The sequence below is a fragment of the Cercospora kikuchii genome, assembly GCF_019650295.1.
Source record: "Cercospora kikuchii DNA, contig_00001, whole genome shotgun sequence".
NCBI classification, from domain to species: domain Eukaryota; kingdom Fungi; phylum Ascomycota; class Dothideomycetes; order Mycosphaerellales; family Mycosphaerellaceae; genus Cercospora; species Cercospora kikuchii.
Window position 1 is genome coordinate 839,027 of NW_025408582.1, and position 26,433 is coordinate 865,459.

General features: G+C 52.3%; 11 protein-coding genes across 11 annotated transcripts; 5 read left to right on the top strand and 6 right to left on the bottom strand.

Annotated features, from left to right (window-relative positions):
- Window positions 1-729: 729 nt before the first annotated feature.
- Window positions 730-2,445, bottom strand: CKM354_000025500 (uncharacterized protein; the record flags this gene model as incomplete). Its single annotated transcript, XM_044795340.1, has 1 exon — window positions 730-2,445. The coding sequence occupies one exon, from the start codon at window positions 2,443-2,445 to the stop codon at window positions 730-732; it is 1,716 nt and encodes a 571-aa protein (XP_044651275.1).
- A 1,117-nt stretch (window positions 2,446-3,562) lies between these two features.
- CKM354_000025600 (uncharacterized protein) lies at window positions 3,563-4,543 on the bottom strand (the record flags this gene model as incomplete). The annotated part of the gene is made up of 1 exon (XM_044795341.1): window positions 3,563-4,543. The coding sequence occupies one exon, from the start codon at window positions 4,541-4,543 to the stop codon at window positions 3,563-3,565; it is 981 nt and encodes a 326-aa protein (XP_044651276.1).
- An 814-nt stretch (window positions 4,544-5,357) lies between these two features.
- Window positions 5,358-8,837, bottom strand: CKM354_000025700 (GTPase BMS1; the record flags this gene model as incomplete). Its single annotated transcript, XM_044795342.1, has 1 exon — window positions 5,358-8,837. The coding sequence occupies one exon, from the start codon at window positions 8,835-8,837 to the stop codon at window positions 5,358-5,360; it is 3,480 nt and encodes a 1,159-aa protein (XP_044651277.1).
- Window positions 8,838-9,160: 323 nt separating this feature from the next.
- CKM354_000025800 (uncharacterized protein) lies at window positions 9,161-9,539 on the top strand (the record flags this gene model as incomplete). Its single annotated transcript, XM_044795343.1, has 4 exons — window positions 9,161-9,178; window positions 9,235-9,275; window positions 9,332-9,400; window positions 9,452-9,539. 4 exons carry the CDS (start codon window positions 9,161-9,163, stop codon window positions 9,537-9,539), a joined length of 216 nt encoding a protein of 71 aa, XP_044651278.1.
- A 330-nt stretch (window positions 9,540-9,869) lies between these two features.
- On the bottom strand, window positions 9,870-11,693 carry CKM354_000025900 (uncharacterized protein; the record flags this gene model as incomplete). The annotated part of the gene is made up of 4 exons (XM_044795344.1): window positions 9,870-9,899; window positions 9,952-10,014; window positions 10,082-11,259; window positions 11,342-11,693. The coding sequence occupies 4 exons, from the start codon at window positions 11,691-11,693 to the stop codon at window positions 9,870-9,872; spliced, it is 1,623 nt and encodes a 540-aa protein (XP_044651279.1).
- Window positions 11,694-12,652: 959 nt separating this feature from the next.
- Window positions 12,653-14,532, bottom strand: CKM354_000026000 (uncharacterized protein; the record flags this gene model as incomplete). Its single annotated transcript, XM_044795345.1, has 4 exons — window positions 12,653-14,103; window positions 14,165-14,238; window positions 14,290-14,341; window positions 14,400-14,532. 4 exons carry the CDS (start codon window positions 14,530-14,532, stop codon window positions 12,653-12,655), a joined length of 1,710 nt encoding a protein of 569 aa, XP_044651280.1.
- A 569-nt stretch (window positions 14,533-15,101) lies between these two features.
- On the bottom strand, window positions 15,102-15,653 carry CKM354_000026100 (uncharacterized protein; the record flags this gene model as incomplete). Its single annotated transcript, XM_044795346.1, has 1 exon — window positions 15,102-15,653. The coding sequence occupies one exon, from the start codon at window positions 15,651-15,653 to the stop codon at window positions 15,102-15,104; it is 552 nt and encodes a 183-aa protein (XP_044651281.1).
- A 672-nt stretch (window positions 15,654-16,325) lies between these two features.
- CKM354_000026200 (nucleoporin POM33) lies at window positions 16,326-17,266 on the top strand (the record flags this gene model as incomplete). Its single annotated transcript, XM_044795347.1, has 3 exons — window positions 16,326-16,388; window positions 16,438-16,684; window positions 16,737-17,266. 3 exons carry the CDS (start codon window positions 16,326-16,328, stop codon window positions 17,264-17,266), a joined length of 840 nt encoding a protein of 279 aa, XP_044651282.1.
- Window positions 17,267-17,976: 710 nt separating this feature from the next.
- CKM354_000026300 (uncharacterized protein) lies at window positions 17,977-20,796 on the top strand (the record flags this gene model as incomplete). Its single annotated transcript, XM_044795348.1, has 2 exons — window positions 17,977-18,396; window positions 18,514-20,796. 2 exons carry the CDS (start codon window positions 17,977-17,979, stop codon window positions 20,794-20,796), a joined length of 2,703 nt encoding a protein of 900 aa, XP_044651283.1.
- Window positions 20,797-21,562: 766 nt separating this feature from the next.
- Window positions 21,563-24,749, top strand: CKM354_000026400 (uncharacterized protein; the record flags this gene model as incomplete). The annotated part of the gene is made up of 3 exons (XM_044795349.1): window positions 21,563-21,697; window positions 21,752-24,070; window positions 24,123-24,749. 3 exons carry the CDS (start codon window positions 21,563-21,565, stop codon window positions 24,747-24,749), a joined length of 3,081 nt encoding a protein of 1,026 aa, XP_044651284.1.
- Window positions 24,750-25,114: 365 nt separating this feature from the next.
- On the top strand, window positions 25,115-26,151 carry CKM354_000026500 (uncharacterized protein; the record flags this gene model as incomplete). Its single annotated transcript, XM_044795350.1, has 4 exons — window positions 25,115-25,397; window positions 25,488-25,726; window positions 25,783-25,881; window positions 25,930-26,151. 4 exons carry the CDS (start codon window positions 25,115-25,117, stop codon window positions 26,149-26,151), a joined length of 843 nt encoding a protein of 280 aa, XP_044651285.1.
- Between the last annotated feature and the right edge of the window lie 282 nt (window positions 26,152-26,433).

Genomic DNA, 26,433 nt, shown 5'->3' on the forward strand with positions numbered 1-26,433 from the left:
ACCCGCATTCCTGCCAAACCCTTCTTGCAACCAACATCAACACACCATACCGCATGAAAATCCTGCTGCAAGATCAAAAGTATCGAAATGAAAGCAAAACAATCGTTCATGGCTCAGCACACGCGCCAGGATGTTCGAGGACATGAGTCTGCTGTAGACTCGAGTCCAGACAGCTACACGGCGCTTGCACCAGCGTCAGAAAAGTCCTGACGACTTGCGGTACATACCACTAGACCATGGACGATCGTTGAGGAGGTGAATCCTCAAGGAAAATATGAAGGCCGTGAGTCCTTGTATGCGTAAATGAGAACGGGGTGACTCACTGGAACACGGGAGTTTGCAGAGCCAAAAAGGCGTCATTCCGAGTTTCTGAGTGGGAGCAAAAAGATGAGTGCAAAAGCGCAAAAACAATCGATCTTGGTCCGGAGTGGTGCCCGAACAGATCCCATCAGGCTCACTTCAGTAAACCTTCACTTGAAGTGAGTGAAAAATAGTCGGGAAATCAGGCACAGCTCTGGAGTTGCGAATTATTGATTATACCACCTGGCCAGGAAAGATCGTTCGAAAGGACACCATGAGTATAAGCAATTTGTACTCCACCTACTAGTACATGAGACCTGTACGATCTTGACCACTTGTCAGCCATCCTCAATCACGAAGTAGTACTTTGACACTGAAATCGAGAAATCTGCTTTGAACATACCAAATAAAAGCTGTCTAGCCGAGCCATCATTCCGTTCTCTCCCTCCTCCTAAACTCCACCCAAGGACCCTCATTTCGACTCATAAACCAATCCTGCAACTGATACTCGAATCTCTGCCTCTTCCCCGACTTGATCTCCCTCTCAATGAACCCGGAAACATGCTGCTCCGGCGACAGTCTCATCTCAAACTCAAAGAGCAATCTCGCAACCGCAATACACAATTCCATGTAAACCAGCGGCTTCCCCAGACAAGCTCGATGGCCAATAGAAAAAGGGTTGAAGACTGAGTTGAGAGCGTCGCGGTTCTGTGGATGAGGTTCTGCTCCTTTCGTTGCGGGGAGCCATCGTTCTGGATCGAAGACAAATGGTCGGACGACGAAGTCTGCGTGGTGATGGATTGCGTAGATGGGAACGGCAACGTCGATGCCGGCGGGAAGTTCCAGGCCCATCTGTTCAATTTTCAAGCCACCGGCTAGGACCTCTCGTGGAAGTGCGCCCCCAACTGCAGGAGTCATTCTCATCGTCTCGTCAATGACCGCCCTCAAATAGGCACAACCCTGCATTTTCGGCCCCATTCGAATCTCTTCCGTATCGTTGAAAGTCGCCAGGATCTCCGCTTCCAGTTTCCGCAGCGCATGAGTATTGTGCAACAGATAATACAACGTCGCGGCCAACGTGGTCGAAGTCGTATCACTTCCAGCGACGATTAACGTATTCCCTTCCATCCACAACTCCGGCATTGGCATTCCTTCGCCTGTCTCTGGGTCCTTCGCAGTAAGTAAAAAGGAAAAGATGTCCTTGCGGCCTTTGCCTTCGCCGCGTTTCTGTCGTTCCATTACGTCCATGACTTGTTTCTTGCCGAATGCAAGGTATTGGCACCGATCCAGATACAGTCCTCGGAGAATGGGCAAGACCTTTTCGAGACCTGTGTAGAGTAGAGCAGGCATAGCAGCAACGACATAATTACGACGAGCGGCGCGGCCAAGTAAGAAGATTCCTCTGCGATTCTCCACTCGCTCTCCAAGGGTTCCAAAAGACTTTCCGAAAACCAGGTCGCCCATGATATCGAATACGAGCCAGTTGCACCAAGCGGCCATATCGAGTGGCTTGCTCCATTCGCCTTTGCCTCTCTTTTCACCCTCGCCAGCACCTTCCGTCTCAACGATTTCGCCAACACGATTTACCAAATCCTCCACATGACCCAAGACGTACTGCTCCATCCCTTTCATGGCACCATCCGAAAAAGCCTGCCCCATGACTCTGCGCTTTCTCGCATGGTGCGCCTTTTCGGTTGCCAGAAGCGTACTGATAGCCTGCGGCGCAGCACGGAAGCATTTGTAAAATTCAGCTTTCTGCACATTCGCTCCATGCGAATAGATGGCTTTCAACGCGGCCGGATCATTGATACTGAGGGAGTTGGGCGCAAAGCGAACAACAGGACCATACTTGGCGTGCAAGTGGTAGAACAAGATGTGCTTGTCTCCGATATAGGCATGGTACACATCATAGGCTTGTGTGATTCTTCCCAGGAATGGTCCAGGATATTTGGCCAGTGGGTGAAAGTGCAGCTGGTAGACGACGTAGCCCGTGAAGATTGTGAAGATGAGTCCGAGAATGGCAAGGCCGGAGACACAGCGTATGGAGCTGATGCAGTCTTGTGCAAGAACGGAAACCCGGACGTCAGAAGAGATAGGTCGCCATTCTAGTGCCCTTTGCACGAGATTGCTGCCAGCAGCACTCATGCTGGGCGTCTGTTGCTCAATCCAGCTCCGATGTGAGCCGTGCAGTTGAAGCGTAGTGTACCGAGATGATGAGAGACAAAGCAGAATACCGAACTACGACGCAAAGGAGAGATGCAAGCCGAGTGTGAAGAAGGAACAAAGCTCCCACTTACCAGAAAGCGAAGTCGCGTTCAAGAAAGAAGACCCTTGGGTTGAACAGATGGCCGCCTCGTGGCGTCGGCGTCGAGGTTGTTCGTCCGTGCTGGCCAATAGCAAGACATTGAGGGGCAGTGGCTTCTCTCTGGTGTCTGGCGATCCTGTGCCACGAGCAAAGCTTGACGAGCTGTGCTGCTGCTGTTTCGTGCTTCTTTCTCTCTTCAGGCCAGCAACTGCAGCTCCTGCTCGGTCCCGCCACGGTGCCGATGAGACTGACAAACGTATTCTACGCTCCTTTGTTTGCTGCTGGTGTAACGAACAACATCGCGTCCTTGGTGATGCGACAAGAAGACTGCAACAGCCTCGTGGGAAGCTGAAGTGGGATGTCCGACATGGGTCGGTAGTCCAGGCCTTCCGGTTGCTGGGATCGAAGTTTGGTACGCGTCGACCAGCATGACCACTTCATGTCTCAAGTTCAGGCCGAGTTCTGCTCCGAGAAACGGGTGCATTGTCTCCTCTCGACCTCCGCTGATTGCGACCTTCGCACGTCGTCTGGCTCCGAGGACATGCGTTCTCAGCGCGCCGCTTCCTGGATGCGTTCGTCGCGATTTCAGTCCCCAGCGTACGGAGTCGACACGACCAACGCCTCGGTGGGGGAAACGCGCAGGTGCACGACCTGAGCGCGTTGCTGTGGGAAAAGAGATGGCAGAGGGTGATGAAGAGAAAGAGATGGGGGGTTGGGCAATATATGCACAATCGCTTATATTCGGCCGCTCTTGCCGTACCAGGTCTCCGGTAACGACAACATGGGCTGAGCGTGGATAAAGCGAAGCGAAGCGACGCGTTCATGGGGTCAAGAAGACACGTCTGAGGGCCAACAGTGCATACTGCGCTTCTAACTACTGGTAGGTATATCAACAGATTGGACATGCAATATCCGAGAAAAGAATGTCCTCTGGCTCCACATGCCGCCAAACCTCTCCTATGCACCTTTCCCTCTCTCCAGCAGCCATCTCATCCCATCTATAGTCCCCTCCTTCAATCCCGGTGGATTATTCTCCCCATCTCCCTGAGCCCATATAGTATACCCAGCATGTCCCAGTTGAGGATAAACATCCAGCTTCACCGGCACACTCACCTCCTTCAACGCCGCCTCAAACACCACCGCATCTCGACACAAAATATCCTTCCCTCCAGCCTGCATATACACAGCCGGAAACCCCGCCAACCCAGCTTCACAATTAAAAGCCGAAAACCACTCCGACCTCACACCAGCGCTCAAATACCCCAGCATCTCATCCAAAACAACCTTCATCTGCTCCTCCTCCCCAACCAATTTCCCCTCATCCCAAACGCCCCTAAGTTGCTGCGGAACAATCTCCTCACACAAAACCAACGGAATCCCCAAAAAGCACCCCTTCATAACATTCTCCAACCCCAATTCCCTCCTCTTCCCAGCAACCACAGCCGCGATATGTGCCCCAGCCGAATAACCCCCAATCACAAACCCACCACGTTCTACATCAGCTCCAAAAGAACAACTCTTCTCCACGGCCCACTGTGCCACATACGCGCCATCTTGAAACGGTATCGGAAAAGGAAACTCTGGCGCTTTGCGCACAGTAGCCAATAAAACGACTGCATCCAGCTCTAATGCGAATTCTCGTCCAGGACGGAGAAGCATATTGGGTGTTCCGGCTAAGTAGCAGGCTCCGTGGAATAAGAGGATGAGGGGACGAGGGTTTTCTTTGCGCTGAGATGATGTTGTGTTGTTGGTGCTCTTGTCCTTTCGCCGTATGACTTTAAGCGGAAGACCATCACCTCCATCATCTTCATCTGAGTTCAAAGGTACCGTAGTATCGAATTCTTCCAGTTCGGTATCATACGTGGGTAAAGTTGCGATTTGTTCTTGTTCTGCGAGGACGACTGCTTCGCGCATGGCGAGGACTTTTTCGTTTGCCATTGTGAGGAGGACAAACTTTGTGTGAGAGCTGAGATTGAGAGCTGTGCTTCTGCGAAAATAGTACACAGGTGGTACGTGTTCTTCTGATCATATGTGCGGCTGATCGTGTTCGTACCAAAGGACTGGAGGAGCTAGCTCCGTGATGATGATTTTGTACTGCATGAAGGATCGCGCATTGCATTGCCCAGAAAGGGCCAAGGTCTTGCGAGTGGGAATCGGATCAAGTCCTTCGCTGGAGTCGAGCGTTCGCGAAACAACCACGGAATGAATAGCATTGAGCATGTCCAGGTCTCGGTGAAGAACATGCTGCCGCAAAATACGCAGTCGAGTCTCGATATGGATTCTAAAGGCAATCGTAGTCAGTACGTTATAGCGATCGTTTCCATTCATAATCATCGACGCCTCCTTCTCTGTACAATATGTCAACATTCTCACTCAGGGACATGGCATGTGTACTTTGCAATCCGACACACTTACAAGTCATGTGAAGGCGGACAATGTCACGTTCCTCGACTTGCCCGTGGTCATAAGCTATACTTCGCGTTTTCGGCCCGTTTTTCTGTGTCTCCTACTCATCAGTCACAACCTCGAGTTCGTGGCGCAGCGGAACATTGTGTAGCGCAAAGTGTGTTGCAGCCTCGGCGGTCTATCTCCAGAGTTCAGATGAGAAAGTATGTAAGCTCATCATCTTCGAGAGAACACTAGTAAAGTCGCCGCAGTAGAAACGCTCGTAAGGTGACTTGGTGAACGCGCCTGAAGTAAATGGTGCAAGAGATACACAGTCCCAGCACGATTATTTCGCATATTACAGGATCTACGCCTGCTTCCTCTTCTTATACTTCCCGCCACCTCCACCACCTCCGCCGCCCTCTCCATTCGTCTCCCAGTTCTTCCTCTTCTTTCCCTCCCGTTTCCAAAAATCATCTCGCTCCCTCTTCTCTCTCTCTTTCCTCTTTTCTTCACTCTCTGCAACCTTCTTCCTATACCCCTCCTTCCGCTCTTCCTGCTTCGCACGTCTCTTCTCGACCTTCTCGTTCCTCAAAGTCATGACTTGCTGCATCAGTCTCCTCGCCACCTTCTCCTCGCCGCCGAGAACGACAGCGCGTTTCTGCGTGTACGTCTGCTTCTTCTGCGGCTTCATCTGCGTAATCTGAGACTTGTATGGAAGGTCTGCTTGGAGCTTTCTCGGAACTCGCAGAGGGTTGAAGTGTCGCTCCTGGCGTTCGATTGGAACGTATTTGCTGTTCTTTTGCTGAGGCGTGGGCAGGCTCTGAGCAGCCCGGACTTGACCTGTCAGACGCATGCCTTCCCATTCGCCAGGATCGCCGCCTTCGAGCAGATTCGTCACGGGATTGTAGAAGCGATGGGGTCGTACGGGATACCATGCTCGTAGGAAAATGATGTCGGACATGAGCACCTTGTCCTCGAATGTGGCACGGAAACATCCTTCGGGTTTGGAAAGGGCCTTCTTGATCTGTCCTCGAATGCCAGATACAGTTTTAATTCCTGCTCCTTCGAACTTGGCAATCTCGAGTGCACTGGAGAACATGTCCTTGACGAAGGCGGTGTTCTTGAAGATCTTGTACGGATGACCAGTCAGCTTCAGCTTCTTTACAATTTCAGTGCTCTCGTCAACATTGAGCACGACACCAGTGGCTGCTATTCGGAAGCCGGGATTCTTGTTTGAGAAGGACTGCACACAACAGAAACCAGTGTTCGGCGCAGCCAGCGGTCCATAGAATGTCCCGAAGCAGTGCATGTGCTCAGGCGTGTATTTGAGCATGCGATTGCGCGTTCGCGAGTCTGATATGCTGTAGACTGGAGTCGTTTGGAACCGGCGCCATCCGAGGGAGAAAATCAGAGGATCGTTTGTCTTGAGGATCTTCTTGTGCCACCTGTGGCGCTTGATGCGGACTTGCACGAAGCCCATGCGCTCTTCTGTAGGCTGTAGGCCTCCGATCAGCAGAGGAAAGCGAGCATCAAAGTTCTCAACGAATTCAACAGGTACGTCTGACAGGATGAGACGGGCGTATGTGCCAGCTCGATACCCTTCTGCGCGCACTCGTGTTGCTTCGTCCAGGTCTTCGAACTCTTTGCGGTTGAGGTCTTGTTGCTTCTTCAGCATCGCCTTCTGTGCGTCGTACCACTCGTCTTCGCCAAATTCATCTCCTTCAGCATCTCCGTTCGCCTCTCGGTTTGTGTTCTTGGGGTTGAGGAACCCCTCGCGATCCTCTTCTTCGAAGCGCATTTTCAGCTCTTCCTTCTTGCGAGCATTCTTTGCTCGCTCGTCTTCGATGCTTTCCGGCCCCTCTGCACCTTCTTCAACATCACCGGCTTCAAGGTCCTCGAATTCTCCATCGCCTTCGCTTCCATCATCCAGGCCTTCGAAGTCGTCGTCGCCATCTTCCCCTATGTCTTTCCCATTGTTGCCGCCCAGGCCAACAGCCGTGAAGCGCTGGCGAAGTGCTTCCATGTTGTCTTCATCTGTCCACTTCTCTTCAAGTTCCTCATAGTCGTATTTCGGTATCATGCGGTCCTCTGGTTCATCACCGGCACTTGGCTTCCGCCTGTTGAAGAAGCCATCCTCCTGTTCATCGTCCGCTTCGTCCTCCTCGTCATCCTCACCTCGCCACTTCTTCACAAGCTCGGCTGTGCTAAGCATATCATCGTACAGCATCTTGGCCAGATCTGCAATCCTGTGAGGCTGCTTCTTGCCCGACATTGCTTTTGCACGCTCTGCCATGTTGCCCTTCCACTGGACTTCGCCGTCCTCGTCCTCCGAGTCCAGATCAGAGTCTTCAGCATCTGGGTCCTCTTCAAGGTCTTGATCGGACACTTCCGACAATGAACCGAGATCGCTGTCTGAATCTGCAAACGCAATGTCGCCCTCCACCTCGGTGTCCTTGTCCGTTTTCGAGCGGCCAGTCTTCTCAGGCGCCTCTTGCAGCGCCTCAAAGTCTGCTTCATCGTCCGTCTCGCCACTCTCAAATCCTTCATCCTCAAGGTCGTCGTGCTCATCTACCCTGTCGTAGAGAGTGGCTTTTCGTGCGCTCTTGCGGCCAGTGTCCTTGACATCGTCATCATCCAAGCTCTTTATCCGCTGCCCATCATCGAAGAGTGCGATTCCGTCATCTTCACTTCTTCTCTTCTCGCCCTGCAGGCCAACAACCAGCTGCTCACCCAGCCCTCGCTCTTCCTCGTTCTCATTCGCATCGAACGTGTTGCTCTTGACATCGATGTACACGGCATCCTTGTCCACCAACACACCGCCTACATCGCTCATGGGTGCATAGATGACCTTTTGCTTTTCGCCCAGTCTCTTCCTCTTCTTGGTTCCATCCGCCTTCTCTTTCGCTTGCTCAAAGTACGGAGTAGGACACGGATCGGGTAGTGACTCGACACGCTCAACATTGATGTCGCCGACTCCAGGAATGTGCACTCGAGCATCGTGCGCAGGGAAGTTTGTGCCTCGCAAGTAGCCATACAATGCAATCGTACGATCGCACTTTGGATCTTCTTCTTTCTTCGTCTCCGGAGTGATGTCCAGCATTCGATCGGCAAGTGCATAGGGATGAGAGTTCCTCCAAACCAGCGGTCTAGGATTCTTCATCACGCTCAAGAAGCGCGACAAGTTCAGTACCTCTCGATCAGGATATCGTCCATTGATCACACCAGACAGGTAGAACAGCTTTGCACCCTGGTACAGCTCCGACCAGAATCTGTGCTTCAGTCGCTTTTTCTGCGCCTTCAGCGTGTCCTGCTTCCTGAACAAGTCAAGATGTGTGAGGATGCCGAAGACATTGCCCGGCATACCAGTACTGCTCAGTACAGACAAGAACTCCATGGTTTCCATCTCGAATCCATAGTTGCCGTCGATCATGAGCAGAACGATATCCACCACCTTCGCCATATCTATCGCCGAAGCCAAACTGTCGCTTGGGCTCTCCATGAATGTGAGTCTTCGCCTTTTACTGGTGACAACCGTGATCGGCCCTGTCGGCTGAGAGACTGCCTGCTTTGTGTATCGCCTCACCAAGCTCTTGATCAATGTCGTCTTGCCGACACCGGGCGGACCGACGACTCCAACAACCAGTGGTGGTGCCTCCTCCGGCAGCCTGTCCACGAGCGGGACATGCAGCCGCTTCTCCTTGACATCGTGACTTCTCGCCGCCTGTTTTTGCAATCGTCCTGGAGCGGCGAAGGCGAAGGCTTTCGGATTCGGCTGGGATGTATCGTGCTTTTTCTTCGCTTTACTCGCGCGATGCGCAGTATGCGTCTGCTCCTCACCACCCATCTCGTCGACACCAGCGCTCCGCCGTGAGGTACTCGAGATGATCGAGGCAAGAGAAGAGCGCCAAGATTTCGCGTCTGCCAAAAAGTTCGATGAAGCTCGGGTCACTGTGCATGGCGCTAGTAGGGGTTCGTTATCGACAAGGTCCGCCGGGTAAAAGCGGTCCAGACCATGTGGCTCGCAACGTCACCGGCCAGGCTACACCATTTGGACTTTCCTTGATGCCATTCCTACCTTCTCAGCTCTGACTCTTTTCCAATACATTCAGATTCGCAATCAAACTGTACACCAAAATCCGCACATTTACCACTTTCAGACAGCTCAAAATGCCTTACAAGATCAACGTAGGACATACACCAACACAGCTGCGGGGAGCATGTGAGAGCTGACACTGCAACAGGTTTCACTTCAGAAGGGTGCCGACGCCCAGCACTACGATGCGTACGTCGAGTCATGTGTAGTCTCCTCCTCCTTCAAGTACTGATCGAGTCCTGCAGTGCTAAGAAGAACGTCGAAGACCAAGGCGGCAAGATCGTAAATGAGTTCAAGCTGATCAAGGGCTTCACGTGCGTACCCCAACATCTTCCATGGTCTTGTGAAGCTCACATGTTGTGCAGTGCCGAATTCCCAGACGATAAGGTCCACTCTCTGTCCTCGAACGAGCACATTAATGTTGAGAAGGATGGCGTGGTGACAACGCAATAGATGATAAGTGGACACTGGTTACGCAGGACACGAGGTCATGACATGATGCTACGCGAGACGGCTATAGATGGATTATAGTGAATGAGAACACTTCGATGGGCCAGTGGCCGCATTTTCATTCTGCATTCGGATCCTCTCGAATTCTCTTGGCCCGATTGCTATGATCACTCACAATGCAGAAGCTGAGGTTGGGCAAACGGATCTTAGTCACAGTAAACAAGATAATTCACGCGGAGACAAGGATGAGACGTGGTCGGTATAGAGGGAGCGAAGCGTTGAAAGTCTGCATGTTCTGCATTGCTATTGAAGCCAGTTCTGCCACTCCTGCAGCTATTGTCTGCGACTAATGTACGCACGCCACTGCTATCAGTCAGCCAGATTGCACTCCAGCGTAGTCGAGACCCAAGCTTACCTTCGGATTGAAGAAATACACCGGAATGCCCAGCAAGAATATTCCGAAAAACAGACCAAAGAGCTATAATCGCACACTCGTCAGCAAAATCATAGTCGTGCACCAAGGTAGACGATCGTCCGATACTCACAATCATATAAGCCGTCAAGTAGTCAAACTTGTGCACCATCGGCACAATCCCATACGAAGCCCCAAAAGACACAACATTCTTCATCCCGACAACCATCACCAACGCACTCCCCGGATTAGCCGGAAACGCCTCAGCCGCAAAATGCGTCGAACTAACCAACAGTACAATGAACCCAAATTGCTGTAACGTCCACCCCATAATAACACCCCACGCACTCCCCACGCGTTCGGGAGACTGCGCTGTGAAAGCATAAACTGCAATTCCAATCGCAGAGACGATACTCGGGAAAATGAGAATGACGAGAGTATCTTCGGGAATATGTTTTCCATTTCGACGACGGGCGAGGAAGAGGTTGATGCGGTCGCCGATGAAGCCGGCGTAGAACATAGCGAGGAGGGAAGCGGGGAAGATTCCGGCGTTGACGAGGCCGGTGGAGGAAGGGGACCAGTGGAAAGATTCGATGAGGACGGAGGCGTAGGTGAGGGAGATGGCGATTCCGGAGCCGAGGGAGATGGAAGAGGCGAGGATTGCCCAGAGGACGGCGGGGGAGGTGAGGGATTGGAGCATCTTGAGGATTGCTCCGATGCCGAGGCGGAGAGCGTTGGGAGCAGGGGAGGAGTATGGGGAGAGTTGAGAGATGTAGGATGTCTTCAGTGGGATTGTTGTCGCAGAGGTAGTTTGGTTACGAGTGCCGTAGCGCGCCTCGGCTTCTTCGTCGCTGAGGATTGTGGTGACGCCAAACTCGTCGGTATGCACGACTTGGCCGTTGTAGGATGTAGGTGATCGATCGTAGCGCGTCTCGGGGAGGAGGAAGATTGAGAGGAGCAGGCCGAAGGCGTTGATGATGGCGAAGGTGAAATAGAACCAGCGCCACGAGCTGGCTGCTACGAGGTAAGATCCGCTGATGATGAAGACGGCATTGATGAGGTTCTGTGTGCCCCAATAGGCGCCAAACAAGAGGCCACGCTCGTCAAGGAACGAGATGTCGGTGATTATGAGTGGAAGCACGGATTCTGTCGCTCCTGTTGCGAAGCCTTGGAGGATGCGCATAGCCATATGTGTTTCGAAGGTCTGGCTGTATCCGGCGCCAATGGTTGTTCCAAGTAGAAGGGTGCTGCAAACTAGGAACACTGGCCTTCTGCCAAACATCATCGATAATGGAAGCATGAGAAAGGCACCTGCGTGACAGGATCGTAAGCACATTTGAACTTGACTTCGAGCAGGACAGCAGTATCTCATCCAACACTGGACAGGACTCACCACAGGCCATGACTAAGCTTGGATACGTCGTCAAATTGATGATCTCGGTCGATGAGTACCCTTGCGGCATGTAAAGGTCCATGAACACGGGGATGATTGGCCCCAATCCAGCGACCAGCACCAAGGAGAAGACCGAGAACCAACAACAGCATACCATGATCCCAAGCTTCCTCCATTTACTAAAGTTTAGAGGGTCGTTCGGATCTGCAGATGGGATCGGAATACGTCGCACTTGTCCATACTGGTCGATGAGGTTGACATCGCCTCCTGTGCGATTTTCTGCCAGTACGCCCTTTCCATCCTTTCCAGCATATTCGACCTCTACAACGCTGTCCTTCTCTAGCGTTGTCATTTTGAGAGATGAGTAGCAGAATGCTCACTTGCGGAGAGGAGTAATGGTGCCAGAAGTCTGGCCATGATCGGCACGAGTGTGGTCTGATATACTAAGGACATCAACGGAACAGCAGATCTTTCATGGAGTTGCTGCGCTGTAGAATGGGGTTTGTGGAGTCTGGGCGACGCCACAAAGTGCGGTACATGGAAGTGCGGCTGGAGCGGGGGTGGATGTGATATACGTGAGCTGCGCCAAGACATCGTGGTCGACAATGAAGTAGAAACCAGTGTGGCCCACCTACCTCTCGGCATCACACGACGGCAACAAATATATGTTCTTGAGCAACGGTATTGGTTCGTGCTTGCGACTACGTTCATCGGCCACCGGAAGGCTTTCGAGAAAGATATATGGCGCTTGCAGCCAGCGCCCACTTTCCGATGATTGTTTGCGTCGGGTTCGGAAGGCCTGGGGATCAATGCACCAAGTCAGATGCGCTTCGTTCAAGCCGAGGATCAAGTGCTGCCGTGGATCCTTCGCATCATGGTCTGTCTGAGAGGTTCTCTTGCTCACTTCCCCTTCCCTCAGTGAAGAGAGTTTTGGAAAGCAAGCCTTCTATTCCCAGAAATGCCTTGCGGCATTTGATCTCAATCTTCCAACTCTCCGTTCCAAACGATCTCATGAGAGAAAGCTCGGGCAGTTGCCAAGCATCTGCATAGCTGGGTATCGTAGTCGATGACTGGAAGATGAAGAAAATGGTACCTGCGTGTGACATGTTATTATGCCGCTTGTGGATAACACAAGCACAAACCTCTCAAAGGCTTGATAAGGGAGCTATATGAGCTCGCGTGTCGTACGGTCATACTTCTATAAGTGAGGAATAGCCTCGAGATCAGTCCGCAAGAGCATTTTTCAGCTCGTAACGCCAAAGCCTAGACGCCGTGTGTGTATGCATCGTGTCGAGAGATTGCTCGCTGCTCTTACTCGTTCATAAGGTAGTAGAGTTGGCTGATGCTCTCGCCGTGGTGATTACGGCGAATAGCCTCGGCCAGGAGCGAGCTGACGTCCAGAACAACTAGTTTCTTCGAGTTCAGTCTCTTTTCTTCCGGAATTGGGAAAGCGTTTGTAACGATCACGGCCTCGATCTCACGACATTGTTCGAGTTGCTCGAGGCAATCGCCACCGAAGAGCCCATGCGTAGCCATGCAGTAGACCTTGCTAGCGCTGCCACGCTTGACAACCGTCTCGGCTGCTGCAATCCACGAACCGGCCTTGTCGATCATGTCGTCCACAATCACTACCGGCTTATTGCGTACACTGCCAACCAGCGTGACGTGAGTTTCAATTTCTGGGTTGGCAAGTGCCTCTTCTTCCTCTTCGTCGGAGTGCGTTGCGTCGCCGGTGCCACCCAGCCCGCCATCGCCTCCATGACCACCGACCCAGCGAGAGGATGCCGCCGAAAGGATCGATTGTGTCATATGGTCGGGCACACCATCGTCTTCACTAGAAGACCGATGGCCACGGTGTTCCGAGTATTGCGATGCACTTGGTGAGGGTACATCATCATCAACGATGTGACCATGGATAAGACGACCTGTGATGACATCCCGAGCGTGGTCGTCAGCCTCATCATCACCCTCAGGCTCCTCGTACCCATCATCGTCGCGATAGACCGGCTCGACTGTAGGCAAGGTCCGAGCTGGTCTCAGTGTGAGCTCTTCTTCGCCTGCAGTCTGTTTCGCTTCTGTCTCCTTGGCTGGCTGGTCATCACCCGCACTGTCAGGGCGATGTGAGTTAGCAAGAGGGCTCGGCTCGCCATTGGTAGCACCTCGTGCTCGCCCGGTCATGGGCGCAGAAGTCACAGCGCGTTGGATATGCTGTCCAGGCCTGGGAGGCTGTCGGATACTGTTGCCGCGCGAACGCGCAGGTGGACTCGTCGGTGCCCAGTCCCGTTCTTTTGGTGCAGCATCGTCGCGCTCCGAGGCTTTGCGGAGCTCCTCTGCCTCCTTCTTTAGAGCGTTGTGCTCATCTGTGCCGTCGTTGCCGAGGGTGTCCAGAATGGCAGAATTGTACATGCTCATAGACATTTGCGTCCTCTTTGTGCGATCTGTGGTCACAATGCCGAAGCTCAGGCCCAGCTTGTCCGCAAGACTGGTCACCCGCTTTGTCCCGCCTGGGTTCTTGCTGACCACGACCGTCTCCCACCAGTCTGGAATGTGCATTCGAATCCACTTGCCCAGCAGTGGCTCTGCGAAAAGGTTGTCCACGGGACATTTGAAGAAGCCCTGCATCTGCGTGGCGTGCAGATCAATGGTAATCACATGGTCCACGCCTGCGACCTTCATCAAGTTGGCAAGCATTCGTGCAGTGATGGCGCCACGGTGCGACTTCTTCTTGGACTGGCGAGAGTAGGGGAAGTACGGCATGACCGCTGGGGCTTGCGTTAGACACCCGAAGCTTCATCTCGCGGCTCTGGCGCATGTGGTGCTCACCTGTGATGGACCGTGCCGAGCCACCTTTGCAGGCATTGATCATAATGAGCATTTCCATGACATTGTCGTTGATCCTGCTCCGTCAGCGCAAGTCGTGCTACTCAGGACGAACTGAGATCTCATACTGGCTACTGCCGCTCTGCACGATGAAGACATCTTGGTCACGGACCGACGTCTCTGCCAGATGAGTCAGTATTGCGAGCGCGTCGCCAGCGCGTTTTCAGTGAGTGCGTACTGATCTCGACAGAAGTCTCGCCATTGGCAAACTTCTTCAAGTCGACCTTGGACGGCTTCTGGCCGAGTCGTTCGCAGATGGCCTCCACCAGGTGCGGGTGGGAGGAGCCGGAGAAGATGCATGCACCTCGCATTTTGGCTGCAGGTCGGCGGGAGGAGGTGTCTGGGCGAGTTGTTAGAAGTTGCGGGTCGATAACCTCCACAGAGGCATCACCGAATGTGAGACTCGGAGGACTTGGTCGCTGGTTACATGGTGGATAAGAGAGAAGCAACTAGCTCCCGAGTGCAGAGGAAAAAAGCTGTGACGAAGCTCTTCGCTCGGCGCAACCCTAAAAATTGCCGACCGTGCACGTGCTCACTTTCCATTCACGCTCGGAGATCCACTCTGTTCTGCATGCTGTGTGGTTGATGAACTGAGGTGATTAGCTGGCTTGGTGTCCTCGATGCATCGCCCTTTGTACACATACACTGGATCGATGCTCACTGTCCTCTCGCTTCATTGCCAAAGCCGTTGCAACTTTGTTGGGACGAGGACATGGACTCCCAGGCAACAATGACCAACATGAGGCATGCATGCTGACCATTGGAGTGAGCACGTGTGGTGTGCCTGAACGTTGTTTTGTATAGTTCTTCGTATGAAGGAGAGTAGGATCTAAATTGACAGGACAGGAGGGCAATTGGACTTTGTGTGTGAGTGCGTTCTCTATCCTGCTTCTGGATGTCGACTCTCCAGCTTCCGACAGAACAGAGCAACCTCGTGATCCCTCTGCGGTACATTCTGCACAAAGTCAAAGGCAACGCGTTTGTAGAAAGCCTTCAACTTATCGTTTCCAGCCCAGCAGTCCAAGAAGATTGTGCCTCGGGTGTGCTTCAATTCGATGCACCGCACCACGCCATCCACTAGTACCCTGCCCAGTCCACGCCCTTGAAGACCAGGTCGAAGCATAATGGAGTGCATGTACAGCCAAGGGTTGACATGATGCGAAATTTTCAGAGACTGGTCTCCGTACTCCTCTGCAATGACCGATGGAGTCATGGGTTTAGCAAAAGCACAGCCGACCAGGCCGGCATCGTTCTTGATCGCGTAGCAATGTCCAGCTGCTATTGCCTTCTGTACATCTTGTAAATCGAGAGGGCCTGTCTGCTGCAGGCTTCCTGATGCTGTGAGTGCAATCTGCACCTCGGAAGACAGGTCGACAACTGCCTGAGCATCCTCAGTGCCTGCTTTGCTGATGACAGTGTCCGTGCTATCCATGCGGTCGGTGGGTCTGCCCGTCAAGCTGTCGTCGTTTGGAAGATAGAAGACCGAATTTCGAGGTCCAGTGCTAGGTCAGCATGATGTCTTCATCTGCTTACTTCACCAAGCTCGTTACCAGAACGTTTCGGCAGCGACCAGTGCGTGTGAGCCAGCACAACTATACCAGTCCCTGATGCGTAGTGCAGAATCATGTCCCTGCACACTTGTGCAGATCTGCTAGCTTGGCAGGAGATACGAGTCATTGAGGAGAAACACGAATAGCACAGCTGGGAGTTCGCAGCTGGCACAATCACATGCTCGGCGGTGTGACGGGTGAACGAGGCGGCGATGGAGCAACTGAATGTGGAAAGAGAATCCAGTTTTCTGGTAGAGATCAGGTCGCGTGTGTTTCTGAATGACGATGGCCGCGTGATGACGTTCGCACTCGCCCAGAATTCGATTGCCTGCCCCACTGCTACGGACGGATCTTGAGAGTTGAAGGGTTGAGAGGCCAGTTTGCTCCTGCAACCACTTGCCTGCATCTCTCTCCAACCCATCGACAAACATCGCCGACATCCTGCCCGCGTCGTCGACCACCCCATCCCCAGCAGACACTACTCAGCGTCTGTCACTGCGACACCGCTCCACACCCCGCCGATTACCGCCGTCAGCTTCAGCTGAACAGACACCATGGCGCCTCCAGCCACGTCCGCGAATGAGCCCCTGCAAGAGCGCTTGTTGAAGCTTGCTCAGGTATGGCGAATATACAGAAAGAGAAAGAGCGCGTGCTAAATTATACCAGACGCTCCAATTCGCATGGTTCGTCGGCCACGTCACCCTCCTGTTGACCACGCTCCGATACTCGTTGAGCTACATCTTCTTCAACTACTACAGCCGCTGGGCGCAGTTCAGCTACCGCACTGCCTTCATTGCCGCAGCCGCGACATACGGTATTGTGGTATTCAAGGGCTACCGCGCTCGCGCAAAGGCTGGCAAGCAGCCAAGCAGCCCATTGGCTTTGGCTGGTGATGAAAATGTGCAATACCTTGGTGAGTTGTTCATGATGTGCGTCAATGCGACATCTAGCTAACGTATTACCAGCTATGGCCTTGATCTGGCTCTTCTCCAGACAATACCCGCTCGCGCTTCTCCCATACGCCGTCTACAGCGTCTTCCACGTCCTCACCTACACTCGTGGCATCCTTCTCCCAGTCTTGCAGCCACAGCCAGCCGCTGCCGCAGGCCAGAAGCCAGCTGGTGGCCTTGCAGACACCATTGGCGGTTTTGTTAAGAACTACTACGACGCCAGCATGTCCATTGTGGCCGCTCTCGAGCTTGCGCTTTGGTTCCGCATTTTCGGCTCCGCTCTCATCTTTGTTAAGGGCAGCTGGATCATCCTCCTCGCATACACCATCTTCCTCCGCGCACGCATCAGCCAGAGCACCTTCGTCCAAGGCATGATCAGACAGCTTGGTGCTCGTGGTGACGCTCTTACTCAGCGCCAGGATGTCCCACCTGCCGCCCGCCAGGCCTGGGAGACCGCCAAGAATGTGCTCAAGACCATCCACGACCAGACTGACGTGTCCCGCTACATTCAGGGTGGTGCTCAGCCAGCTAAGAAGGCTCAGTAGATGCGACAGACAAGTGGTATCACGAACAATCACGAGTCACGCCGAAACGGCCGAAACACACAACGATGGCGTCGAATTTGAGGTGGAAATAAGCATGGAAAGAGGATGTCGAGGAAAGAAGCAGTACAGTAGGGGTCGAAGCGCGGTGAAGGCGCTCAGAATGGGATGGTGGCCGCGCGATAGTGAGGATTAAGGTTGTCACAACAGTATGCTTCTGCAACGAGCTGCAGGGCACTGAGAGAAGCATTCTTGTCTTGTGCTATTGTGTAGCAGTTCAGCGATAGACGCCAGACATGATCTGATATGGTTCTTTGCATAACTTGCATTTTTCAACGCATAGAGCGCAGTATTACCATCAGCTTGCTCGCTGGTGCGAGCCCACAGTAGGAGGTAGGCTTGTTGATCGACTTGTTGAAGTTGTGCAATTTATACTTTGTGCCAAGATTTGTGCCAATGGCCGACAAGCAAGAGCATCCAGCATCACTTCCATCATCTTACATATCTCTGCGATCGACCCTCGTTGCTATAATATATCAACAGCCTCTCGACATGACGTCCATTTGATGATACCACAAGATCCCGACGCGATGTCACCCACCTACATGATTCTCCAATGCACCCCGCATTAATTGGTGATGCGACTGCAGCTGCTGATCTCCACGACCTGAGAAAGCAAGCGGCTACCACCTTCAAGGAGGAGCTGAGCTCTCATGCATAGCAAGTACCAGACTTCCGGAAAAGGCGCGGAAGAGCTGATCCTTAGCTGGACTAGCACAGAAGAAAGAAGCAGGAGAGGAAACAACATGATCCTCTCTTCCGCTTCTATTCAAAAATTCCTTTCGATTTCTATCTTCACTATGGTTGCTTTGTCGTTGATCTATTTGCATTCTTGGCTTGTGGCGTGGAGTCATGGTGCAGATCATGGAGTTGTTGGAGGGTTTGATGTGAAGGAGGGTAGAGGAGGTGACTGGGAGAGTCGGCGTGAGAATTGGCATCGGGATTTTGGAGTGCTGAAGTATGTGAATCCAAAGATTGGAACTTATGGGGTCACGCCGAATGGGAATGGGGGAATGATTCCTAGTGTGGGGATGCCGTTTGGGATGACGAGGTGGACGGCGCAGACGAGGGAGGTGAGAAGATTTCTGTTTTGCGTTAATGGTTTGAGCGGTTTGGAGAGTTGCCGCTGTTGGCTGGGACCTCCTTTGTCAGGCGAGATAATTTTGCTGACACTCTAAACGATCTGACAGAACTTCATCTCGCAATGTCCCTACAACGATCTGGACGCGTATATTCATGGATTTCAAGCTACGCATCAGCCGGCCATCTGGATGGGAGAGAGTGGACAGGTCGTGCTGAGTCCTGGACTGGGGAGTCCGCAGCCACTGTTCGAGAAGAGGGCGAGAAAATTCAACAAGGAGGATGAGCTTTCCACTCCTTACGTCTACGAGGTATCGATGGATGCTGCTGCTGTGGAGCAGGGACGGAATTTGACTGAGAGTATCTACAGCCCTGTGCCAGGGGGTGCTCAGCCTGTACCGGACGACGTGAAGGAGGGTGCGAATGGAAGGGTGAGGAGAAGCGAAGATGAGCTGCAAATTGCGCGTGCAGCGCAAGAAGATGTCTCACTCGCACAGTCTGAGGCTACAGGCAAGATCAAAGTGGCCATTACCGCCACTGATCACGTGGGGCGAATGCTCATTGATTTCGGGGATCCAGAAGGGCGTCGTGGGTTTCCGCATGTCTTTGTGCAAGCTACTCGCAAGAACTGGACAGGAGATATCACGGTCGATCGAGAACGACAAGAGGTCTATGGACGAAACCCACAGAGGCAGGACTACGCCCTCGGACCGTTGCCGGCAACGAACTTCAGTGGCTATTTTGTCTCTCGATTCTCTGAACCGTTCAGTTCGGGTACTGTATATGTAGGTGAGCAAGAGCAGTCCGGTATCATGGACGCTGAGGGCCGCTTGGTGAAGCAAGCCGAGCATGTTGGTGCTTATCTTCGCTTCAGCAACCGGCAGCGAGTGGTCGAAGTTCGTACAGGCGTTTCATTCATTAGTATCGAGCAAGCGAGATACAATATGGACCTGGAAGCACCAGATACGATCTCTTTCGACCAGGCTGTTGAGAATTTGAAACATGCCTGGCTTGAGAAGCTGGGTCGAGTGATAATTGATGGAGTCAACACGACCGAAAGCGAGCACGATCAACGCACAATCTGGTATACGGGTCTGTTCCACGCGCTGCAATATCCTTCTGACTTCTCGGAGAAGGCAAAGGGTTGGACGAGCGGATTGCGGAAGTTTTACAGTGGTTACACTGACAGCGTGCAATCAGCCAAGGACTCTTACTACCAATCATGGTCCATCTGGGATACCTTCAGAGCAGAACATAGTCTGCTCACGATATTCGCCCCGGAAAGAGTCAATTCAATGATGAGATCGCTGATCAGAATCTATGAATGGGCGGGTCGTTTGCCGATGTGGGCGAATGTTGTCGAGACGAACATCATGATCGGGACGCACGTGGATGCTGTAATTGCTAATGCCTTGACACGAGGTTTCAAGGACTTTGACATCAAAATGGCTTGGGAGGCTGTGAAGAAGAATGCCTACGAGCCGCCGATCAACGACACAATACTGTTGTACTACGATCGGGAAGCCAATACTCCAGATGAAGTAAGAGCAGGACTCACAGCCTACACGGAGAAAGGATATGTCTCCAATGATCGCTGGGCAGAAAGTGCTTCACGAACGCTCGACTACGCGTTCGACGACTATGCAGCTGCAATCGTCGCTGAATATGCAGCAGATCACAAGACTGCCAAAGCCCTCCATGAACGAAGTTTGAACTACCGCAACATCTACAACTCAGCGACTGGCTTCATGGAGGCCAAGAATGACAACGGCACCTGGGCTGGCCGCGACCAAGGATGGACAGAAGGAGATGACTGGATCTACACCTTCAACGTCATGCACGATCCTCTTGGTCTTGCAAGCCTCATGGGCGGACGCGACAAATTGAAAACAAAACTCGACGAGTATTTCAATGGCGACCACAACGATCACACGAATGAGCCTTCGCATCACGCTCCTTACCTATATGCTGCGATTGGATATCCGGACACGACGCAGACGCTAGTACGAGATATCGCTGCGCAGAATTACAATGCCACATCTGCTGGGTTGAGTGGAAACGAAGATCTTGGGCAAATGAGCGCATGGTATGTTTTCACTGCGTTAGGGTTCTATCCTATGAATCCGGCGAGTGATGAATACGTCGTCGGAGCACCGTTTTTCGAGAATGTGACGATTAGAATCCCGGCTGGCGCGACAACAGGAGGGAGAGGGGGCAAAGAGCACACCTTGTCGATTCTGGCGCCTGGAGCGACGAAGATGCCATTTGTCAGAGGTCTCAAGGTCGATGGTCGAGTCGTGGAGAAGCCGTTGCTAAGGCACAGGGATATTGTGGGCGCAAGTAAGATAGAGTTTGATATGGCTGATAGCCCGCAGGGATGGGGTCGATGGTAGCAGGATAATCTTGCATTCTCGGAGGTACGTCCATATATGTAAAGCTTGTTGAACATCCCATTTCACTGTCAATCTAGGCATCAGTATCGCAGCGCAAGAATTGTAAATGCAGGCAAAGACTACTTCACTGGAGGTATGTCATCGGTATGGCTCCACGGCACCGGTTTAGCTCATGCCAAGGAGCATGTGAGACCTCTGACGCTAGGCCGTCAAATGCCGACAATGGCTTTCACTTGTGCCTGGTATTTCGCGTGACACGACAGGACGCCGATGATGCCGGTCGCCATATCTTTTGTACGCCTCACGCCATGTTGCCAGCCACAACTCCATCGAAACAAAACCTGCGATTCGTCACTCTTTGTCCGCTCGGAAGCGAACGAGCCTGATCGCGCGAACACCCGTTCACTCGGACCCCCAAATGACGTAGTCGCAGCAGAGCCCCGCTCATCCTTGCAGTTATTTTCGTCCCCGCTGCACGTACATACGCAACCACGACCGGACAGACGAGCAGAAAGTGTGAAATTCAGGGAACAGGAAGCACGCTAGCACGCGCGTTCCCCATTGTCCCTGGGTGTGATACAAGCTTTGCCATGTCGTGCTGGGACGATCTCATTCTGCATGAGCAATGATGCACCACACTTTCTGAGCTCTCTTTGCGTACCGAGCTTTGCCAGTGAAGAAACTGGTCCAGTTTTCCCACGAGCTACGCCTGTTGTGTTCCTTGCTTGTGTACCACACGAATGCTCTTGCTCGCAACACCGCCACAATGGTTGGTAAGACCTCTGATGTGGGCAGTGCTGAGCAGCAGGAGAGACATCTGAACAGCGAGAATCATGATGACGATGGCGTGTTTGGGAAGTTGAGGACGAAGTTGAAGGATACGAAGTTGCATGATGTCAAGGTATCTTCGCCGTGCCCACCACTTCGAGGACATGGACTCTAATGAGAGTTGTAGATTGGCGCTGTGCATCTCAAGCATCGAATCGGCAAGTTCCAAAACCTGGTCAATACGAACCATCGACACGATGAGGAGCACGAGCAGAGAACCGATGCGAAACGGACGAGGATTGCGGAACAGCACAGATTTCAAAGCTTTGCGCCTGAGCGGGATGGAAACTTGATCAAGTGGTATATCGATGGGAGAGACTACTTTCATGCTGTTTCTGTCGCATTGGAGCGTGCAAAGGAGACGATTTACATTGCGGACTGGTGGCTGAGTCCGGAGCTCTTCCTGCGGCGACCACCTTACCATCACCAACAATGGCGACTGGATGCGGTGCTCAAACGTGCGGCAGAGCGTGGCGTCAAGATCTACATCATTGTCTACAAGGAGGTCGAGCATGCTCTGACGTGCAATTCTCAGCACACCAAAAAGGCACTCGCCGGGCTCTGTCCTGAAGGTACCCCAGGCTATGGCAATATCAATGTCATGCGCCATCCGGACCACAATGTGCTGGAAAATGCTTCGGATATGACTTTCTACTGGGCACATCACGAGAAGTTCATCGTGATCGACTACGACCTCGCCTTCATTGGAGGTCTCGATCTCTGTTTTGGTCGCTGGGATAATAGGCAACACGTTCTTGCCGATGCTCACCCGGCAGGTGTGCAGAATGAGCTGTTCCCGGGCCAGGACTTCAACAACAACAGAATCATGGACTTTCAATCTGTGCAAGATTGGAAGAGCAATGAAGTGTCAAAGGCAGAATACGGACGCATGCCGTGGCACGATGTCGCAATGGGTCTCATTGGACCTTGCATTTACGATATCGCGGAACACTTTGTGCTGAGGTGGAATTTCTGCAAGCGTGACAAGTATAAACGTGACGATCGCTATGACTGGCTGACGCTTACTGGGCGAACGGGCGAGGATGAGGATCTTATCGGCGTACAGAGGCCTAAGCATCCCGTAGGTGATTATCTTCGACATCCACTTTCACCATTGCACACGAAGCGAGGAAACCCCAAGCAAGGCAGAACGGTGCAGCATCCAGACGCAGAAGGAGGTGCGGCACAAGAGTTGGAACCTTTGCAGGACAATTCTGAGCAATTCCTGGACGAGCAGGAGGATGTGGATGAGCATGGCTATACTCGACATCAACACAGACATGGACACGGTCTGCAGAAAGAGCTGAAGCAGCGCGGAATTCATGGACCAGGACATGACAAACAGAGACTTGTGGATGACCACTTGAAGCCACAAGCACAAGAGAATGCTCATGTCACCGGTAACGATCCCAAAAACGAAGGCACTGTCACGGCCTCGGGTGGTATCGAGGAGAAGAGCAAGGGCTACGAATCGAATAAGGTCGATGATGGCATAATTGTCTCTCAAGGCACGGTTCACGCCCAATTAGTGCGTTCTTCAGCGGACTGGTCTTCCGGAATTCTGGCTGAGCAGAGCATCCAAACGGCATACTGCCAGGTCATTCGAGCTGCTAAGCACTTCGTCTACATCGAAAATCAATTCTTCATTACGGCTACGGGAGACAAGCAATCACCAGTTCACAATCTTATTGGAGCTGCCATCGTGGATGCAGTCCTCGCTGCAGCGAAAGAAAATCGCAAGTTCAGAGTCATCATCATGATGCCTGCAATTCCAGGCTTCGCTGGAGACCTGCGGGATAGTGCAGCCGCCGGGACACGCGCGATCATGGATTACCAATATAAGTCCATCTGCAGAGGTGACGAGAGTATATTTGGCAAGATCAAAGCAGCCGGTGTGGATCCGACACAATACGTATTCTGCTTCAATCTGCGCTCGTACGATCGTCTTAACAAGACACCTGAACTGAAGAAGCAAGAAGAGCAGAGTGGTGTCACGTACCAAGAAGTGCAGCGTGCTGAAGCTGAGGAGGTCATGGGAGATGCTGTGCATGCTAGTGAGGAAGTTGAGGGTGGTGGCAAGGCTGGAGTACGAGAGACTGCAAAGGAGGGCAAGTTCAAAGGCCTCTTCAACAAGGCTCGCAGAACTAGCGTCGACATTGATGAGGAGGACAAAGTTCACCCTGAAGACGACAATGAGAATGCAGGCGTGCTTGCTGAGAAGAGGAGAAAGTTTGAGGAGAATGCCCATCCCAATGCTGAAGGTCATGCCAAGAGTGCTGATACGATAGCTAAAGATGCGATGTTGGGTGAGAAGAAGCCCAGTGAAGAAGGGTATCCTGGTCGCAAAGATGATGGCACGAAGGATGGAGATGATGAAGAGAGCGAGGACGCGAGACAACAGGAGTTGGAGAACTTCGTTCAGGAGGAGCTCTACATTCACGGAAAGGTGAGTCTCAGCACTTGCAACCACGAAGTGACAAGCTAACAATTGCCTCCAGGTCCTCATCGTTGACGACAGAGTCGTGTTGTGCGGATCCTCGAACATTAATGACCGAAGTCAGCTGGGTTTCCATGACTCTGAGCTGACCATCGTAATGGAGGACACACGCCCACTGCCATCGAAGATGAACGGCGAGGAGTATCATGCAGGACACCACGCCGCGACTCTCCGCCGCATGCTCTGGCGAGAACATCTTGGTCTTCTCCATGCCCAAGACCTAGACGCCGAAAACGACCCCAATGCTCAACCGCCCGGAGATGCAGAAAACGACTGGTGCCAAGGAGATGAATGGGATCAATTCGTCGAAGATCCTCTGTCAGATGAGCTCTGGACAATGTGGACGAAACGCGCCACGACCAATACCAAGATCTTCAGACACTTGTTCCACGCCGATCCAGATGACAATGTCAAGAACTTTGAGGACTATGATAGATTCTTGGGAGCCAAAGGCTCCAGAAAGGCAGGCCATATCTATGATCAGTTTCAGCCTGTCGAGGTCGCAAGACAGGAACTGGACAAGATCAAAGGGCACATCGTGTGGATGCCGCTGAGATTCTTGGAGGAAGCTGAATTGGCGGAGCGTGGGTTGCAGGTCAACTCCATGACTGAGAGTATCTATACCTAGTTCTTCATCGAGTGTACAGTACCGGCATTTGGCATAGGGCTTGGGAGGCTTTCTCGAGGCGTTTTGGTCGTATTCTGCACGCGATGCGCGCATTTAGTCGATACAAGCATTTACATCACATTTTTACTTCCTTCTGCCCTTGCTCAGCTATCGCTTTTGACTTTCGCACTTCCCTGTATACCATTGAATAGGGCGTACAGCCCCACTTCCATTACTAATGCCACTTCTTCCGACATCGGTCTGACGCACCCGGCCCTGGTGCACACACCCACCGTTCACAATAACCACGCCACGACTCCGGATTCCCTCACTTTCCCCACAATCATTCAATCAACCCTTCCCAAATCCATCGATCGTACATCAAAATGGGCGCCTTCTACGAAACCATCCCCGAAAACATCTACGCATGGATCCTCCAACAAAAGATGCTTTGGGTCGCAACCGCCCCGCTCTCGAAATCCGGCCACATCAACGTCTCACCCAAAGGCGGGGAATATTTCGGTCTGATTGATAATAAGACTTTTTGGTATATGGATTTATCTGGATCCGGGTGTGAGACTATAGCGCATTTGAGGGAGAATGGGAGGATTACGGTTATGTTTCAGGCTTTTGAGGGGAGTCCGAGGATTGTGAGGTTGTGGGGGAGAGGTGAGTGAGCTGTCTTACGTGGAGGGGATAGGGGATGGGGGTGAGGGATGGTTGTGGTTTTGTGCTGATGTGTGTGTGTCTTTGTATTAGGTCGAATTCTGGAACATGAATCCCCGGCTTTCAATGATTTTATCGAGAAGAATTCTGTCGAGATTATCCCTGCGACGAGGTCGATTATTATTGTTGATGTTCATCAAGTGGGGAGTTCGTGTGGATATAGTGTTCCGATGTATGAGTTCAAGAGTTTTCGGCAGACTCTTAATCAGGTTTTTGAGAAGAGGAAGGAGAAGTTTGATGCTGGGAAGGAGGATGAGTCGATGGATCATTATGTGAGTGACTATTCATGTGCTTTCTACTGACACCATCGATGCTGACGACTATTAAGTGGGCGTATAAGTCCCAATGGTCGATCGACGGCCTCCCTGGAATGCAAAGAGGACTTGATGCTTCGGCGAAGTATGGCGTGGAGCCACTCGTGAAGATGGTGAGTCCGCTTGAAACCGCGATCAGATCTCCCTAATGCATGCCACAGACTGGACCTTATGCGCCAGCAGCGCCCTTTGGCCCAAAGTCTTTCAAGCTCGGCCATTATTTGAACTATCAGATTGCAAAGGCCAAGACGACTCAAGTACCGCTCCTGGATGTACTTATCCTGCTTTTCGTGGCTCTGATCGCTGGCTTCGCAATTGCTACGTATGCACCGGAACTCACGCAGACATATCGAGCGAGTATTGCGAAGCTCTTGAAGGTTTGAACTTACCGAGAAATGCCTCACAATTTTACAATTTTCTCAGCGCAGCGACCTCCGCTCTCTTTGTTCTGCATTCTCGTACACTGCTGCCTCCGCATCATTGCAGTGTACGTGGCAAGCATTCATGTTAGAAATATTGCATCGTAATTCCCATCAGCTTCGAGCAAAATACGGGTCTTGGTGAGTATGGACGTACACTGTTGATACTGGCAGTTCTCTAAATCTTCTGGCACTGATCGCGGAAGCTTTCTCTAGATCCAAATCAATTATCACCTCAAGCCGCGA